This window comes from Peromyscus eremicus, chromosome 4 (genome assembly GCF_949786415.1).
Source record: "Peromyscus eremicus chromosome 4, PerEre_H2_v1, whole genome shotgun sequence".
Classification (NCBI taxonomy): Eukaryota; Metazoa; Chordata; class Mammalia; order Rodentia; family Cricetidae; genus Peromyscus; species Peromyscus eremicus.
The window spans coordinates 125,965,036-125,984,287 of record NC_081419.1 but is presented as its reverse complement, the minus strand read 5'-3'; the positions used below and the strand labels follow the sequence as shown (position 1 = coordinate 125,984,287).

Sequence of the window (19,252 nt, the reverse complement as noted above, 5' to 3'; positions counted from 1 at the left end):
TGGGTTACCCCCTGAGTTGGTGGCCAGGCTATTACACTGCTATTGTTGCGTGCCAGGACTAGATGGTAAGACCCTGTTGCTGAAGACACTGCACATGGGGTGCAGGACACAGAGAAACTAGACCGGGACTGGATGCTCCCTCCTTGCTGGTTAGCACTTGGGGGCTAAAGGCACTGTGCAGGCTGGTGGGGGGGAGTTAACAGTTTTGCTCAGCTGTAAGTGCAAAATGCTAGTACCATCAGCATACCAGGTAAGACGTGCCCACTGGGAAGCTATTTTCCAACTGGATCTAAGGCCTGTCCTGCAGGAGGGAACCATGTGTGATGCTGTCAATCAAGACGAAACTCTGTAGCTGGGAGGGAATAGGCCCTAGTGGATAAGCTCCTGCTGTTGTTTTGCTAAATGGACGTGATACCCAGGAAATGCCGTCTAAATCTCGGTGCTTATACATCCCAATTGTTTCTGCTTCAGCCCCGGCCTGGGAAGCCTCTTTCTACAGATGGCCACAGTTACTGCAGAGACTCATGGGTGCAAGAAAATAGCAATGGTTATGGTGGCATTGCAGCCTGGTGCTCAACCCTAAAAGAGAGAAGAGAGTCAAATCTCTCTCACTCCCTCTGAGGCTCAGGTAGAAGAGTAGTCAGAAAGAATGTAAGGGCCAGAGCAATGGGAGGAACACTGTGAAATGCTGTCCCTGGGCAGGGTGAAGCTGTTGTTGTCTCCAAGTCAGAGAGGCTGTGATTTCCTACGTGAGACCCTCACAAGACTTGCCCATTCACAGTCCTTGGGAAAGGTGATGGGGGCTCCCATGGCCTCCCATGAGTTGAGGGCGCTCTCTTCCCATTTTCTAGAAACTGCTTAGCCAGGCTCTTGAGAGTAAAGTAACCCCACTTCAACTCATTGGCTTCCCCAGCTAGACTAGGTAGAACTGTTTTCTCTTTTTCTTTTATCATGGCCCCTCCACTGTGAATAGAAATAGACTCTTCATGAAAGGTCTAGCAACATCAATTCAGCAAACAGTTGGTAGAGGTCCCTTTAGAACCAGGCCTGCACTGATTAGATCTCAGCCCCAATTTACAGACTGGCAAACCGAGGCACAGTAAAAGGAAGCATGTCCGAGTTGGCACATCTAGGAAGTAGCAGAGCTGGGATTCAAATCATGGTGTCTGCACTGGAATGTGTAGCCTATCCTGACCCCTCCTCCAGCTCTCTGAACCACTGCCCACTTACGGCTTGAGGTCCTGATCAATGAGGATGTCATAGCCATACAGCTCAAAGCAGTGCTTATCACTGATGATCACCTTCTGCACGCTCTGCAGGCTCTTGATGAAGATGTTGTCCATGTCACTGAAGAGTGTCTCTACGGCCTCAGGACCATGCTTGGATGCCAGGTACTGTCGGAAGCGCTGGAGCATCCATTTGCAACCCTGAGGCCCAGGCAGTCGCAATGAGAGAGAAGCCCAGTTCATTGGAGCCCGCCTGATAATCCTTGAATGAGCCCATGGGTAGGGCCCCTCAAGCCTGGTGGGAGGGCTCCATCTGAGCCCTGGGATTAGGAAGTTTGGGTATGCTCCTCACTATGGAGTGAAGGCCTGCATAGTTAAGGTCCATGGCCTACACGGGTGGCTTCTCTTGGTGACTACACTGGTAGCCTTTTAGGGCAGAAAGGCGACCAGCAAGCTTCTGCTCCTAGGATTCTATGATGTGAGATGAACCAGGGGAGGGGAAACAAGAGCGGGCTGGGAGCTCACTCATCCATGCCCCCTGGTCTGGCCCTTAACTCTGAGAAGTCTGAGCATTCTATAGTTGTACTGACTTTTGGGCTATCATATGGATTGGTGACAAATAGTAAGTGGATATGATAAATTGATGATAGATAGATAGACAGACAGACAGGGAGATATATAGGTAGACTGATGATTGATGGGCAGAATATCTGTATGATATGCCAGTTGATGGGTTGGTTGATCAATAAGAGATACCTAAGATATAGAATACATTTTGTTTAGGGGTACATTAGTTTGACATTCAAATATTGAGGTTCATGCCAGATGAACCCATCTCTGCAGATGGAAAGGGTGACCCTGCCCTCTCTGGTAAACTCTGGCCTGTCTTGGGCTCCATGTCACTCTGCTCGTCCCCCCACAACTTGGCCCAGAAGGAGGGCAGACGTCTAGCTTCCTCACCTTTTTTGGGTGGTAGTCGGGAGATGTCTTCTGCACGGCGACATTGGTGAGGTGAACATCTGGCAGAGGTTGATGGTCAAGGGCTAGCATGGACAGAGAGGGGCAGCCATATTCCCTGCTGCCCCAGGGACTGAACTGAGACCCTGGCCCTGGCTTGAAGTTGACAAGAAAAGCTAAAAATAGCGCAAAGTTTATATGCATGGGCTTTGGAGTCAGACGGGCCTGGGTGCAAGTCCAGGGTGCATCTCAGGGGAAGGGAGTTTCTGAACAATCCGGCTAACCTCTCTGAGCCTGGTTACCAGCTGTGCTGACTCACTTTATGTCAACTTGACACAAGCTAGAATTATCTGAAAGGAGGGAGCCTCAATTGAGAAAATGCCTCCATAAGATCTAGCTGTAGGGCATTTTCTTAATTAGTGACTGATGGGGGACGGCCCAGCCCATTGTGGGTGGTGTCATCCCTGGGCTGAGGGTCCTGGGTTCTATTTAAAAACAAAAAAAGCGGGCTGAGTAAGCCGTGGAGAGCAAGCCAGTAAACAGCACTCCACCATGGCTTCTGCATCAGCTCCTGCCTCCACGTTCTGTCCTGACTTCCTTCAATGATGGCCTACAATGTGGAAGTGTAAGCCAAATAAGCCCATTCCTCCTCAACTTGCTTTTGGTCGTGGTGCTTCATCACAGACACCTAAGACACCAGCCTGTTGACTGGGAGTACGCAAAGCACACTGGCTTCCCAGGTGATTTGAATGATTGGATGAAGTGCCTCTTGAGAGCTGAGAGAACGATATTACAATTTCCAACTCACAAGGCAATGCCTGACAAGTGCAGAGACCACACACAGAGGGGGCTGGACTGGTGGCCCCTTTGTGGGAACATCAGAAAAGGGATCTAGTGTTGGGGAGGAGGCAGGGTGCTGAGACCCAGGCCTGCGAGTCTGCCATTTGTCACACCTCCAGTGTGACACAGTGACCCACAAAACACCCCTAAAGTGCCATCTCATTTGCTCCTGAACAATCTCCACCTCATAGGCGACACTTTAGAGGTTCAGAGAAGGACAGTGCCGCCATTCAAAACCCCTCCTCGCCGGGCGGTGGTGGCGCACGCCTTTAATCCCAGCACTCGGGAGGCAGAGGCAGGCGGATCTCCGTGAGTTCGAGGACAGCCTGGGCTACCAAGTGAGTCCCAGGAAAGGCGCAAAGCTACACAGAGAAACCCTGTCTTGAAAAACCAAAAAAACCCTCTTCCTCATCCTTCTCCCAGGACTATGAAGAAAGAAGCTGTGAGTTCCAGGAGGGAGGAAAGGGAAGGGGGAAATGTCATAATTATATTACAGTCTTTATATTACATAATGCTATTACAACTTGACATTTCCCCCTTCCCTTTCCTCCCTCCAAACCCTCCCATCAATAAATCCTATGGGGACAGTATATTTTAATATATCTAACAATAAATGTAAATTTTATTATCTCTCTTGGGGAAAAAAGTAGAAATGGGATTGTTTACAAATCAATCATCCATGTGGTACTTGTCTCATTCAGACATGTCCTTGTCAGGGCATTCTGACACCTCAGTACTTCGACATGCTCAGTCGATACTGAGCATTGTGCGGATCAGTGCCCTGTAACCCACTCCCAACACTCAGGCTGAGTTGTGCTGTATTTGTGTGTGTGTGTGTGTGTGTGTGTGTGTGTGTGTGTGTGTGTGTGTACGTATGTGTGTGTGTGTGTATGTGTGTGTGTGTGTGTGAGTGTGTGAATTATTGCATGTACACTATATATTATATATACCAAAGTTAAGATTGTCATTTCACTGGGCGGTGGTGGCGCACGCCTTTAATCCCAGCACTTGGGAGGCAGAGCCAGGTGGATCTTTGTGAGTTCGAGGACAGCCTGGTCTACAGAGCAAGATCCAGGAAAGGCACAAAGCTACACTGAGAAACCCTGTCTTGAAAAACAAAAAACAAACAAAATTGTCATTTCTTGTTTTGTGATCCAAAAATTATTATTTTAAAGGTTGGTATGTTTAGAGCTGGGGAGATAGCTCCATCATAAAGAGCTTGCCCCCCAAGCATGAGGACCTGAGATTGATCCCCAGAAACCACGGGAAAAAAATTCTGGGAATGGCCAGGTGTGGTGGCACACCTATTTAATCCCAGCATGCAGGAGGTACAGGCAAGTGAATCTCTGTGAGTTCAGGGTCAACCTGGTCTACAAGTTGAGTATCAGGCCAGCCAGGGATACATGGTGAGGCCTTGTCTCAAAAACCAACCAACCAACCAACTCTGGACATGGTGGCATGTGCCTGTAGTCCCAACACTGAGGGAGGAAGACAGGATCACTAGAGCCAGCAGGCTGGCCCAGCAGATGGTCTGGGTAAGCTCCAGGCCAGTGAGGGACCCTGATGCTCCTTCATAGTCTTTTCTGCGGTTTTCTATATATTTTAATGTCAAGACTAAAAGAATTAAAAGAAGGGTGGAAAGTACCATGCAGTCTCTCTGTGACTACTTAGTGAGTAAAGCCTCATTGAATGGAAATGGGCCCCTGGGACAGGCCCTGCTTCTTCAGTATATCCTCAGGATACACAGGGCTGCATCAACACTCTGAAGTGGCTTTTACGGAAGGGTCACTCTGGCAGACAGTGTTCGTGTGTTTTGCATGTTGTTACTTAATTTTAATAAAAACAAAGCAGAAATACAAACAAACTAAACTAAGTTGATGACATGCATGTGGAACATGCTTGTTGGAATTACAGGAGAAAATTAACATATTGGAGATGAGTTGGCAAAACAAGGGAAAGAAGTCATAAAGCATACACAAGCATGAACAGGAAGGCCCAGGCAATGGGCAGGCAATACCGTCTATTACTTAAGGCACACACTTCAACAGAGAGACGAAATCGGGGCAGAGAGAGGAGGCTGGCTCAAAGCACGGGCTGGAATCCTCTTCTCACGTATGTGTGTGTGTGTGTGTGTGTGTGTGTGTGTGTGTGTGTGTGTGTAGTTTATCTCCTTTCCACTCATTTTTCCTCCCCAAGACAGTTTCTGTGTCTAGTCTTTCTTTCTTCCCTCCTTTCTTTCCTTCCTTCCTTCCTTCCTTCCTTCTTTTTTTCTTTTTTTTTGGGCAGTGCTGGGACTAAACCTACAGCCTTGCATATAAGGCAAGAGCTCGCCACTGAGCCATATCCCCAGCCCTGTTCCTTGTCTGTCATTCAGAGATGCCTGTGCACAAAACTAACCAACCAACCGTGGATGTGGTTTGACCTGAATGGGAGCAAACTTTCTGCTGTTCTCTCTAGTTTTTTTTTTCCTGGAGACTGTTTCCTCTCAGTATCTAAAGCATGCTCCAGCACTCCACTTATCAGCTGGGTAGTATTCCACTGTATACATGCACCACCTGCCTTGTCTCCGAGGTTTTGCTCTCCATCAAGGATTGCCACGTGCAGCCTTTAAGCCTGTCGGTTCCCATGCTGTGGGTGTGTCTGTGGTGTTCAGAAGGGCTTGCTGGCTCCCAGGGTATGTGCATCTGACTTCTGGCAGTTATTTATCAGCTCATTCTGAGGGTTACAGCACTTTCATGCTCACCAGCCACACACACATCCTCCTTCTCCCTAGCTTGGCAGGACAGTGGGGTGTCCACCCATCGGGTAGTGAAGAAGGAACTGTATTTGAGTGAATGAGTGAGGAGAGCACTGTGAAGGTGCATGAGGCAGGGTGCAGAGGTTCTGAGAAGCTCAACCTGTCTGTTCCTGTGAATACGGGTAAACCTGAGTGCTGGACACCCATGAAGACCACTATCCAGGGGAGACATTTGAGGGGCGCTGCTCTGAGCAGATCCCTCTCCCGAGAGCCTGGGAACCCCCAGAGAGAAAGAACTGAGCTGATCTTGAGCAGGGACTCTGTGCTCAGATCCCAGGGAACCTGGTAAGTATCCTTGGGGTGGAAAAGTTCCGGGGTAGGTGAGGCTGGCTGGAGGAGGGGACTGGAAGGAATATCACTGGAAGGATACAATGGTCATCGATGCTACTCAGTGTGAAGCGGGTGTTGGAGAACCGGGCAAAGCCATCACGGTATAGCCAAGCCCGCAGAGGGATGTACTGGTAGGGATGAGGGAGAGAGAAAAGGGAAATGATGCTCACTGTTGGGAGGCTACCTGGATTCTCACCTGTCTTCCTTCTGCCCAGAAGGCCCTGCCTTCTCTCATAGCAGCCTTCAATCCTTCCCTCCATTCCCACCTGTGACTCCACCCCTTCCTCACCTAGGGGTGCAAAAGAAACAAAATGATGGTCTACCACCATGCATGACACTCCACCAGGACCTCAAGGTCCTGAGGGATGGGCTAAGCCGGAGACACTGAATTCTTGTTCCCAGTAGAGTGTACATCATGAAGGTTAACTAGGTGCTGAATGGATAAATGAATGGACTATAAATGGGTGAAGGGAACACTGCAGGCCCTGGAGTCCAGGTGTCTGGATTTGAATCCCTGTTTGGCTAGTTACCTGCTGTGTGACCTTGGGCAAGTCATTCAACCTCTCTGTGTCTGTTTTTGCTTTTACTTTTTTGAGGTGGGATCTTGCTATACAACTGGCCTGGAACTCACTATGGAGATCAAGTGGGCCTTGAACTTGAGATCCTCCTACTTCTGCCTCCCAAGCACTCTTTTGGTTAACCTTTATGCATCCATTCTCATCTGTAAGATGAGGCTAGTAACCGAAGGACTCACTGAGTTGTTACAATGGAGTGAGAGGCACCTGCTGAGTGCTGGGGCCTGGTGCTCAGTACATGTTTGCTATGGTTCCCTGCAGAGCTGAGTGAGAGAGGTGGGAAATACAGCTCTGGACACGGGCAGTAGGATGTAACACTAGGGACATCCGCCTAGTGGCCTTATCCATCCCTGGGCTCACAGGAGGCCCGCCTGGGTGACTCACCGACATCACCAGAACGTAGACTCGCAGATCAAACTTGCGGCCTGTGGGAAAGAACTGGTTTGTGTAACAGACACTGGCTGTCTGTCGGACGGTGGGCTAGGCTTCCCATCATATCCGGAGATGGACAGACAGTCAGGGGTCTGCCTGTCTGAGGCTCCAAGCACGGTTACACGGGGCACAGGGAGAGGATGGGTGGGTAGTGTTGGGACAAGGCTGGAGGCTTAGTGGCCAAGGAAAGTCCTATGAGAGGTGAAGACTGACTGACAGACACACGGACAGGTGTAGGCCCAGTCCAGGCTGGGTAGAACCTTCTGGCTGGACCTAGATACAGATGGTCAAAGAGCCTGAGCCAGGGAGGGGAAAGAAAGGAAAGTGAGGCAGGTGACCGGGGAGACAGGTGACCGGGGAGACAGGTGACAGGTGACAGGGGAGACAGGTGACAGGAGACAGGTGACAGAGAAGACAGGTGACAGGGGAGGCAGGTGACAGGGAAGACAGGTGACAGAGGAGACAGGTGACAGGGGAGGCAGGTGACAGGGGAGACAGGTGACAGAGGAGACAGGGGACAGAGGAGACAGGTAACAGGGGAGGCAGGGGACAGAGGAGACAGGTGACAGGGGAGGCAGGGGACAGAGGAGACGGGTGACAGAGGAGACAGGTGACAGGGGAGACAGGTGACAGGGGAGACAGGTGACAGGGGAGGCAGGGGACAGAGGAGACAGGGGACAGGGGAGGCAGGTGACAGGGGAGGCGGGTGACAGGGGAGACAGGTGACAGGGGAGACAGGTGACAGGGGAGGCAGGTGACAGAGGAGACAGGTGACAGGGGAGACAGGGGACAGAGGAGACAGGGGACAGGGGAGACAGGTGACAGGAGACAGGTGACAGAGGAGGCAGGTGACAGGGGAGGCAGGTGACAGGGGAGACAGGTGACAGGAGACAGGTGACAGAGGAGACAGGTGACAGGGGAGGCAGGTGACAGGGGAGGCAGGTGACAGGGGAGGCAGGTGACAGGGGAGGCAGGTGACAGGGGAGACAGGTGACAGGGGAGACAGGTGACAGAGGAGACAGGTGACAGGGGAGGCAGGTGACAGGGGAGGCAGGTGACAGGGAAGACAGGTGACAGAGGAGACAGGTGACAGGGGAGGCAGGTGACAGGGGAGACGGGTGACAGAGGAGACGGGTGACAGGGGAGACAGGGGACAGGGGAGACAGGTGACAGGGGAGACAGGTGACAGAGGAGACAGGTGACAGGGGAGGCAGGTGACAGGGGAGGCAGGTGACAGGGGAGACAGGTGACAGGGGAGACAGGTGACAGGGGAGACAGGTGACAGGGGAGACAGGTGACAGGGGAGGCAGGTGACAGGGGAGACAGGTGACAGAGGAGACGGGTGACAGGGGAGGCAGGTGACAGGGGAGGCAGGTGACAGGGGAGACAGGTGACAGGGGAGACAGGTAACAGGGGAGACGGGTGACAGAGGAGACGGGTGACAGGGGAGACAGGGGACAGAGGAGACAGGTGACAGGGGAGGCAGGTGACAGAGGAGACAGGTGACAGGGGAGACAGGTGACAGGGGAGACAGGTGACAGGGGAGGCAGGTGACAGAGGAGACAGGTGACAGGGGAGACAGGGGACAGAGGAGACAGGTGACAGGGGAGACAGGTGACAGGGGAGACAGGTGACAGGGGAGGCAGGTGACAGAGGAGACAGGTGACAGGGGAGACAGGGGACAGAGGAGACAGGGGAGGCAGGTGACAGAGGAGACAGGTGACAGGGGAGACAGGGGACAGAGGAGACAGGTGACAGAGGAGACAGGTGACAGGGGAGACAGGTGACAGGGGAGACAGGGGACAGAGGAGACAGGGGAGGCAGGTGACAGAGGAGACAGGTGACAGGGGAGACAGGTGACAGAGGAGACAGGTGACAGGGGAGACAGGGGACAGAGGAGACAGGGGACAGGGGAGACAGGGGACAGGGGAGACAGGGGACAGGGGAGACAGGTGACAGGGGAGGCGGGTGACAGGGGAGGCAGGTGACAGGGGCCAGGCCACGTGCGGATGAGGACAGTGATGCAGACAGGACAAATCTCCATGCAGTCTTTGAGGTTTGTTCTACAAACCACAAGGAACCCCTGGCTGGAGGGTTTGCAGGCCACCTGGATTCTCACCTGTCTTCCTTCTGCCCAGAAGGCCCTGCCTTCTCTCATAGCAGCCTTCAGTCCTTCCCTCCATTCCCACCTGTGACTCCACCCCTTCCTCCCCTAGGGGTGCAAAAGAAACAAAATGATGGTCTACCACCATGCATGACACTCCACCAGGACCTCAAGGTCCTGAGGGATGGCTACAGGGCTACTGTGTTGTGTGGAGTCTAAGGGACTGGGGCAGCGGAGCACCGTGGGACCAGGACAGCCACCCATGGGGGAGACAGGAGCAAGCTGAGACCGGGACAGCGGAAAGAGAGGTGGTCAGACAGACAGACAGACAGCTTTAGAACTGTGGAGCCTAGTGAAGAACAGTAGAAAGGGGACTGGAGAGATGGCTGGGTGGTTAAGAGTGTGTACTGCTCTCCAGAGGACCTGAGTTCAGCACTCAGCACACATATCGGGGGGGCTCACACCTCCTTTATCTTCAGCTCCAAGAGACTGGATGCCTCTTGCCTCTGCACCTGCACTCACCAGCACATACCACACACAGACACAAGCACCTACACATAATTAAAATAATAAACATAGATTTAAAAAAAAGAGGACAGTGGCAAGGACGGACCAGAGGCACCGGACACTTCCCAGATGCTGGCTTAGCAGCTTGGGGGAGGAGAAGCCCTGGACCGGGTGGAGAAGCTGCAGAGTGGCCAGACTGGAGAGCACTTTTGAATCTGAGGCACATTGGTATGGAGTTGCTGGGAGAGTCCCAAGTGATTTGGGGTTCAAGGGCAAGGTCTTGACTGAGGACAGAGAGCTGGGGGAGGGTAAAAAGAGAAGAGACCTGGTGGCTATACCCCCACCACCCAGGGTCATTGCCAGGGCACAGGGAGGGGATTGCGGGTAGGCAGGTGGCATTAGCATGGCTACAGTGAGACCCCTTAGGTAACCCATAAACACAGGGGAAAGCCCGAGGCTGTGGTGATATATTGTGTTCCCCAAAATATTGTGTACCCCAATAAACTTATCTGGGGGTCAGAGAACAGAACAGCCATAATATTAAACATAGAGGTTAGGCAGTGGTAGCACACGCCTTTAACCCTAGCATTCCAGAGGCAGAGATCCATCTGGATCTCTGTGAGTTCAAAGCCACACTGGAAACAGCCAGGCATGGTGACTCATGCCTTTAATCCCAGGAAGTGATGGCACAAAGCAGAAGGGTATATAAGACGTGAGGACCAGGAACTAGCTGGTTAAGCTTTCAGGCTTTCAAGAAGCAGTTCAGCTGAGATCCTTTTGGATGAGTACACAGAGGCTTCCAGTCTGAGGAAACAGGATCAGCTGAGGAATTGCGAGGTGAGGAAGCTGTGGCTGGTTCTGTTTCTCTGATCATTTAGCATTGACCCCAATAACTGGCACCAGGTTTGTTTTTATTAATAAGACCTTTTAAGATTCGTGTTACACAAGGCAGCTGCCCGGGCTTCAGGAAGGGAACTGTTCCCCAGCAGCCTCTGCCCTGGCAATGGCTTCTCCCACAGCATTCTTCCTCCGTGTCTGCTCAGGCGATCCCAGAGGTGACCTGGTTCCCTGATCCCCATGTCATCCTCTGTCCCCTTGCCCTGTTCGCCATAGCACTGTGTGGCTGAACTTCTTCAGGCTTGCAGCTGCCTGCTCACATGGAGCACAGGCTCCTAGAGCAGAGTCCCGGAGGACAGTGGCTGGCACCAAGGGGGCTCTTTGTAAATGTTTTGTTGGATGAAAGCATGAATGAATGAACTGGCTTCCAAGGAGAAAGCATGAATGAATGAATGAATGAATGAATGAATGAACTGGCTTCCAAGGAGAATTTCCCCGACCCGAGCGGGAGCAGGAAGAGCATGCCAGGCTGGGGGAGTTATCATGCACAGGCCACAGCTAGGAAGAGGAGAGTGCAGGACAGGTCTCTGTCCCTGTCCCCTTTCAGGCCTGATGACAGGCCCGGTCTTTGCTGACTTAGGAGTTGACTGAGTGCTCAGAGGGCACGGGACAGACAGACACAACCCAACCATCTTACCTCCTATCAAGTAGGGGTTTTCCACGTAACGCTGAGCCACGTAGTTCTCCACTGGTATCTCTTCTTTCTGGTCATCAGAACTCTTTGTGTCCTGGTTGTGATAACACTAATCAGTAACACACACCGAGAGTGCCCTGTGTACTGGGTGCCATGCCAGCCACTATACCTGGGGTATCTGATTGGATCCTTATGTCGATCCTCTCAGGTAAGAACTAATGTTATTCCCATTTTACAGATGCACACCTGAAGCACAGAGAGGTAGGGTGACTTGTCTGAAGTCACACACCTGGCCAGAGGTCCAGCAGGGATGTGGAGCCATATGTAGTTTGAGCCCGGAGCCTGAGTTACTCTTTAGACCTGTGCTGCCCCAGAAGGCAGCCGCTGTCCACATGTGGACATTGACATTTACGTTCATATTGATAAAAGGCAAATGAAACTACATGCTGTGACATGGATAAAACCTGAAGCCAGTGCCTGCATGAAATAAGGCAGCAACAAAGGGTCCACTTCTCTGAGTCACCAGAATCGTCAAAGGCCTCAGAAAGCAGCAGGGTGGTGGAGGTCAGTGTGGAATGGGTAGAGTTTGGACTTGAGGTGGTGCAAAAACTCTGGCCATGGGGTTTTGTGACAAGTATACGAGATGAATGCCCCCAGCACTTCAGAACTGAACACGGAAAAATGTCAAAGGGGGCTCAGTCAGTAAACTGCTGAATGCACAGCATTAGGACCTGAGTTCAGATCCCCAACACCACACACAAGCAGGGATGTAAGCACTGGGGAGGTAGAGACAAGAAGATCCCTGGAGCTCATTGGCCACCCAGTCTAGCTGAATGGGTGAGCTCCAGATTCAGTGAGAGGCCCTGTCTCCAAAGTAAGGAGGGTAATTAAGGAAGACACTCAACCTCTGCTGCCTGACCCTCCCACCATGTATTCAAATGGTCAAAATGCTAAATTGTGTGTTCTATACAGTTTAATCCATCGAGGGGGTACTGTTGGAGCTGCGGGGGTGGGGTGGGGTGGGAGGCAAGGTGCCTGATAGCCAAGCAGCTGCCACTGAACCATGCCCTCTTGTCCCTTCAATTCTCAGAGGACATAAAATTTCAAACTTTTAGCCCTTTGGTGAGTTTAGTGGTAGATCACTTGCCTAGTGTGTAAAGGCTCTGGGTTCTGTCAGAGAGGGAGGTGGGGAGGAAGGGACGAAGGAAGGGAAGAGGGAGGGAGGAGAGAGAGGTGGAGGGGGGAGGGAAGGAGGGAGGATCAATTTCCTTTTGGGAGTCCAGAGTTTAGCCTGAGAAGAGAAATCACCCATGCCACGGCTGTAGAAGTTCCAGCACAGTGCTCCCGAGAGAACCTCAGAGCAGGGGTCCCCTTCCTCTCTTACCCACCAGCTCAGGGGACAGCAACGCTCCCAGGTACAACCCTCCCTGTGACCCCTCAAGCCTATCTCAATGACCTCATGAAGAGCCAAGACCAAACCCCACAGTCACACACTCTCTGGGCTCACAAGCCACCCCGTGGTAAGCACATGGACTAGGGGCTTCTGGCTGTCTGGGCAGTGCCTCCTCCTGCCCAGCCAGGCCAATCCTTCCCAGGCCCCTCCTCACTACTTCTACTCACATGGCTGGCTGAGGGGTTCACGTTGGCACGGGCAGGCTGCGCCTCCACAATGGTGAGCTTCTTTCCCACAGTGCCCTGACAGGTGCACGGGATACATAGACATGTGTGTAATGGGAGAGCCATTTATTAAGCACTTGCTCGTAGCCTCTGGGAGTTGAGTCTTCCTGCTCCCCACCCCCAGCACCGCTGTCAGCCCCAGGGTTCAGAAAGCCCTGGTCATATTTTTAAGAGCACAGCTGCTGATTGGGATCCTGCTCATAAGCACATCCGGATCCTCAGCAGGCACTAAAGAGTGGGGCAAGGTCAGGATTTGAACCCAGGGCTGACGCTCTTGTGGGCAACCTTGGCAGGCAACCCTGTGAGCTTTGGGGGAAGGAAGGTGTGGCCTCCTCCTGGAGGAGGAAGGAGAAAGGGGGACTCACCTTCCTCCAGTCCATGATGTCCTTCAGTCTCCGGAAGAGAAAGATGCCCTTCCCCTGAGATCGGGCGACCTGACGGGGGGGGGGGGGGGGGATGGAGAAAGGCAGAGCTCATCTCAGGGTCCCTCCCTGGCCCCCATTCCCAGGGCCTTCCCCAGCTCATCTCTGTGTCCATCTCCCCATGGGCTCTGGTCTCTGCTCAGATGAATGGCCATTCAACCCCCATGGGGCTGAAGGAGGAAAGTGAGCTGGGATTTGCTACAAAGACGTACATTTGCATGAATAATGCAGAAGGACAGATACTTAAGAAACCATCGCAGCCAGTCCTGGAACATATTATCCAATGCTTTTTTTGGAAATCAATTTGCCTTCCTAATTAGGTTTTGCTTCGGCTAGTACTGGAATCATTCTGCCTTTACTGCACCCTGCCATAGGTAATTCATGGCCTCCCAGAGGCGAGGGGGCTGGGGGAGTTTTTTATATCTTGTCGTGTTCCTGCCTTCTGAGATGTTCACCTGCCTGGCCTTGCATAGGAACATTGCCAGCTTGCCCACCACCCTCTCCACACCCCACAGTTCACTGGTACTGCAGGATAGTTTTGTTAAGCAAGGTATGTTGGCATGTGTGTGCGTGCGTGCGTGCATGCATGCACATATGCATGTGTGGTGTGTGTGGGTGTGTGTGTGTGTGTGGGTGTGTGTGTGTGTGTGTGTGTGTGTGTGTGTGTTGCTGAGGATCAAACCCAGGATCTGGCTTTTAGTAAACAAGCAATCTACCACTGAGCTACAGACCATTCCCAGGACTTACGCTGTATCTGTCACTTAGATGGCTGACGTTTCCCAGCAGAACCTACTATCTGGCCTGGCTTCTGTGGCCTTTGAGACCAGCTTTGGCTTCTGGTGCCAGCTCAGTCCTTTAGTTATCTGAGCTACTGAGCAGGACCTCAGGGAGGCATCTTTTCTCTGGCATGAATGCACCCAGTGAGTGCAAAGCCTCCTTCCCTCCATTCTCTGAGCAGGGCCCCAGGCCCTCCAGGCTTCAGAAGGCCTGACAGCAGGTGGTTTGCCCACATCTGGGCAGAGCTGGAAGCAGAGAAAGACAAATGCCTCTTCCTTTCTCCTGCTTTATTCACTCTGGGACACAAGCCCATGGGGATCCAAGGTGAATCTTCTCTGGTCAATTAAACCTCTCTGGAAACACACGCCTAGACACCCCAAGGGTGTGCCTCATTAATTTTGTAGGTGTTTATTAATCCGATGAAGCTGACAATGTGTTATCATCACAAGTCTAAGCTCTGCCAGCTTGACACACAAACACATCACTTTAAGCACAGTACTCTGCCCTGGCCCCACAGGACGGTGGCCATCCCAGTGTGAACTGCATTCCTTCTGACTTCAAAGCCTCCCCACTGTCTTAACAGTCTCAATTCTGTTCAAAACTCCTAAATCCAGTCTAGGCATGGTGGCTCACATTTTTTAACCCCAGCCCACAGGAGGCAGAAGTAGGCAGATCTCTGAGTTCCAGGACAGCCAGAGCTACATAGTGAGACCCTCCCTGTCTCAAAAAATAAAACAAAGAAAAAAGTCCTAAGTTCAGAGCCACTCACAATGAAGCACGCCTTTAACCCCAGCACTCCGGAGGCAGAGGCAGTGGATCTCTGAGTTTAAGCCCAGCCTGGTCTACAGAGTGAGACCCTGTCTAAAAAAACAAAACACAAAGCAGTTCTAGGTCCAATGTCTCTTCTGACACTCAAGACAATCTACTCTGAGCCCCTGTAAAATTAAAACACAAATTATATACTTCTAACACACAATGTCATAGAAAGAAATTGCCATTTCAGAAGTGGGGGGATAGAGTATAGCAAGGTAATATAAGGTCAAAGCAAGACTGAAATACCTCCAGGGCAGCGTCTGGGGCTCATGTGGACTCAACAGCCTTGGGGAGCTCCACTCCTCCAGCTCTGCCACCAGCAGCTCAGTCTTTCCCTTAGACCTGTTCCACTCCATGCTTTGGCTCTCCCTGGCAGACATGCTTTGGTCATGGCATCTCCAGCTTCACACAGTGGCTTCTCGGGGCACTTTGTGGGTAACACTCTCCTGCCCTACACTGACGGTCTGCATGACTTTCTGGAACCTTGATGAAAGCTGCCACAACTCCCTCTCAACTCTTGTACTTTTACGGCTGCGAAACCAGAGCCATGTGGATACTGCTGCTGAATTCTGCTGCCAGCGTGAGGTGCAGTCTGGTGCTGGGATTGAACCCAGGGCCTTGGGCCTGCTAGGCAAGCACTCTACCAACACAGCCACCTCACCAGACCTTGTAACTGATTTTATACCAGTGTGGCCACTCTCAGTCCTTATTCCCTTATCAGTCTTGCCCTGCCCCCAGAGACCATATCCATTATGTAACTGTGAATACTGGTACCATTTGGGAAGTGATGCTTGTAAATGTCTCCCACAAAGCCTCTCCCACTTCATCACACCCACAAACTGTGTTTGATCAACTCTTCCTAGGGGCTCTTGGCTGAGGGTCTTATGCTAATGCCATGCGATTGGCTCAGGCATCGGCCTTCAGGATGCCAGGGAGTCTGCTGGGGGGAAGTCTGTGTCTTCTTCAAGGGAGAAGTCTGGTGGCAGGTGGAAGTGTGATGAGGGGAAGGTGGAGATGCAGGAGCCATGTTGTGACCCTGGAGGAGCAGCTTGCCTGCTGGGTAGGAATTAATGGCATGGTTGAGCTACCCAATAAACCTTCCTTGGCTTGACTGTTCTTGTTAAATAATGTCACCCAGGGTCTAGGAACTTCAATGAGAAGACTTTTTTTCATCTTTAGTTTTATTCATATCTAAGCAGACTTTTGCATTTCTTTCTGTGATGCGTGCTGGCAACACGTCTTGGGTGTATTAGTTATACCTGTGACTTTACCAACAGAAGCAATTACAGTCTCTTTATACCACGTGACAACGGTTTCCTAGATGTCAAAAGAGTACTTGTGTGTCTTAAGACTGAAGCTCCTGTGGGGATGGAACCTGCTGTTAGGCCCTTTAATATGTAATGAGGGCGAGAGGATGCTTAATAGTGTGTGAGCTGCACCATGGAGAGTGCATGGGTCTCCACTGCAGGAGAGTACTCCCCTGAATGCATCAGCTCTTCCTCTCACCCACCCCCAGGTACTCTGAGCTCTGCAGATGGTGACAGTGCAACTCGGGGTGGGGGTGGGGGGATGGGAGGACAGCTGCACATTCTGCAGCAGCAGGACCTTCTCTCTCACACTTTCCCCCTCCCTCCCTCCATCCCTCCCCTCCATCCCTCCCTCTTTCTCTCCTTCCCTCCCAGTCTTTCAGCCCCATCTGCCTGGCCCTGCTCACCTTCTCCAAGAGGCACAACTCTGGCATATTTAGTCTTTCTTGACATCCTGGAGGGCCCAGACTAATGTGGCTTTAATAACTGTTTTTCAGCATAGCTGCTTTCTTTTGTAATTTTCAAATGTTATGCTTTGAAAGCCCCCATTCTTTACTGTGTTTTGTTTTGGGTTTGTGAGGCAGTCTCACTACATGTCCCTGGCTTGCCTGGAACTCCCTGATAGACCAGGCTCGCCTCCAACATACAACAATTCTCCTGCCTCTGCCTCTCGAGAGTTGGGATTATAGACATGTGCCACCACCCCTGGCTGAAAGCCACTGTTCTGTCATGGGAATATGCTTCTCTCCAGTTTCATGACATTGTTCAGATTTCATATGTCAATCCTGTCTCATAAAAATTGGCTTTAAATAAAGCATTCTTCTGTGACTCAGTTAGTGCATGTCCCCACATACACAAAGATAGACAGTTCAGAAGACTCACACTCTTGTTTAAGCCCCTGGGAGATGGTTTTTCTGCTCTTTACCAGCCATGCAGGACATCTCTCAGGAGGGTTCAGTGACAGCCTCAGCAGAGGAACAAAATGCCTTAGAGTGGGGAACAGCTAAGGTTGTCCAAGATACCACCACCTGGGGCTTAGAGCAGCTTCATGGACACACAGACTGACGGACAGGCACAGTCCTGACCGGCATACCTGCTGCCTCGTACCCTGAGAGTGGCTAGAAGAGATGCTGTGCTCCTGGGGTCTGCGCCCTGCCCAGGCCCTCTATCCCAGCAGAGAAGTGGGGATGCAAGGGCAGGTGGGAGAAAAGCTGGATGTGTGTGACTTCTTTTATACTAGACTGGACTTAAATTCCATTTGTTTTTGTTTGACCTTTTTCAGGGCTGAGGGTTGAATCCAGGGCCTCAGGAGGGTTGAATCCAGGGCCTCAGGCAGGCTAGGCAAGCACTTTACCTCTGAACTATGTCCTCAGCCCTTAGACTGGGCTTTCCGTGGCCAAACCCAAAGACCTGTTTGTTTGCTTGGTTTTTTTTTAATTTTTATTTGTGTGTGCACATTTGTAAGTGTTGGGAAACACACAGGTGTGTGGTTTGTGTACCTGTTAAGTGCTCGTGTGTGTAGAAGCCAGAAGTCAACCTCAGATGTCATTTCTCAGAAACTTCACTTTATTTCTTCATTTTGAGTAGGGTCTCTCTGTGTAGCTCTGGATGTCCTAGAACTATGTAAACCAGGCTGGCTTCAAAGACACAGCAATCCAGCTGCGGCTGCCTCCCACGTGCTGGGATTAAAGGCACGGGCTGTTACACCCAGCATATTCGCTTTACTTTTTGAGACAGGAGTTTTCATTGGGATCTGGGGCTCAGCGATTCAGCCAGGCAGACTGGCCAGTGATCCTCAGGGATCTTCCATCTCTAATGCCTCAGTGTTGTTGGCACAAGTCACCACATCTGGTGTTCACATGAATGCTAAGGCTAAAACTCAAGCCCTTACTCTGTAGCCCAGGATGACTTTGAATTCCTGATCCTCCTGCCTCTACCTCCCAAGTGCTGGGATTACAAGCATGAATTACTATGCCCAGTGGCCGAAGGCTTATTCTTCTTATCCCTAAGAGAGTAAAGCTGAGAGGTGGATGGTCCTACGGCACCAAGAGTCTAGAGAGTGGTACTGTGGTGGGGGCTGGGGGTGGGGCATTACCAAAGCCCCCTTATGTTTTCTGTGCCTAAGAGGATGCCTAAGAAGAGGATGAGGTTAGAGTAGCAGGGCATAGCCTTCTGTAGGGGACTGAAGAGGCTTGGGATTGGCTGATGAAGATGTGGCTTCTTAGCACAGGTGCCTGGAGGGGGATTGGCTTGGGCAAGGTAGTACAAAGGAAAACACACTAGTCCACGTGGCCCCTGGGCTCCTGGCTCTTCCCCAGAGTTCTGAACAGGCTGGTGAGGCAATCTGGTGCCAGCAGGCAGAAGAGGATGAGCAGAGAGCTACAGGCAGCCCCAGGGGCTTTAGGCTAAATGGGAACCAGCATAGTAGGTGGCTTCCTTTCCCAGCCCACTGCTTTGTCATGGCAATACCATGACAGCTGTGGGTAGTGCCATCCGTCCGTCCGTCTGTGTTTGTGTGTGTGTGTGTGTGTGTGTGTGTGTGTGTGTGTGTGTCCCATAGCTGAGGCAGCTGTGGGTAGTGCCGTCTGTGTGTGTGTGTGTGTGTGTGTGTGTGTGTGTGTGTGTGTGTCCCATAGCTGAGGCAGCTGTGGGTAGTGCCGTCTGTGTGTGTGTGTGTGTGTGTGTGTGTGTGTGTCCCATAGCTGAGGCAGCTGTGGGTAGTGCCGTCTGTGTGTGTGTGTGTGTGTGTGTGTGTGTGTGTGTCTGTGTGTGTCTGTGTGTGTGTGTGTGTGTGTGTGTGTGTGTCCCAGAGCTGAGGTGTGCTGGCTGCGGAGGATGAAAACTGGTGCTGCTTCTGCTCGGCTGGGCCTGGGATTTGTTTCCTTGCTCTATTTTGAGATTGGGTCTTACTGTATGGCCCAAGCTGTCCTAGAACTCGCTGTGTAGCTTAGTCTGGC

At 51.7% G+C, this 19,252-nt stretch overlaps 1 protein-coding gene across 6 annotated transcripts in view; it reads right to left on the bottom strand.

Annotated features, from left to right (window-relative positions):
* Positions 1-19,252, bottom strand: part of Ttll9 (tubulin tyrosine ligase like 9) — a 49,916-nt gene that overhangs the window by 5,297 nt on the left and 25,367 nt on the right. For 3 of the 6 annotated variants that reach the window (XM_059261648.1, XM_059261652.1, XM_059261653.1), the window contains 7 exons: positions 13,342-13,410; positions 12,920-12,994; positions 11,303-11,393; positions 7,110-7,150; positions 6,191-6,278; positions 2,187-2,245; positions 1,231-1,427 (listed from right to left, as the gene is read on the bottom strand). In XM_059261648.1, coding sequence (XP_059117631.1) covers positions 1,231-1,427; positions 2,187-2,245; positions 6,191-6,278; positions 7,110-7,150; positions 11,303-11,393; positions 12,920-12,994; positions 13,342-13,410 — 620 coding nt within the window. The remainder of the gene's footprint in view (positions 1-1,230; positions 1,428-2,186; positions 2,246-6,190; positions 6,279-7,109; positions 7,151-11,302; positions 11,394-12,919; positions 12,995-13,341; positions 13,411-19,252) is intronic. The other 3 variants (XR_009378932.1, XM_059261650.1, XM_059261649.1) reach the window with 2 other exon arrangements.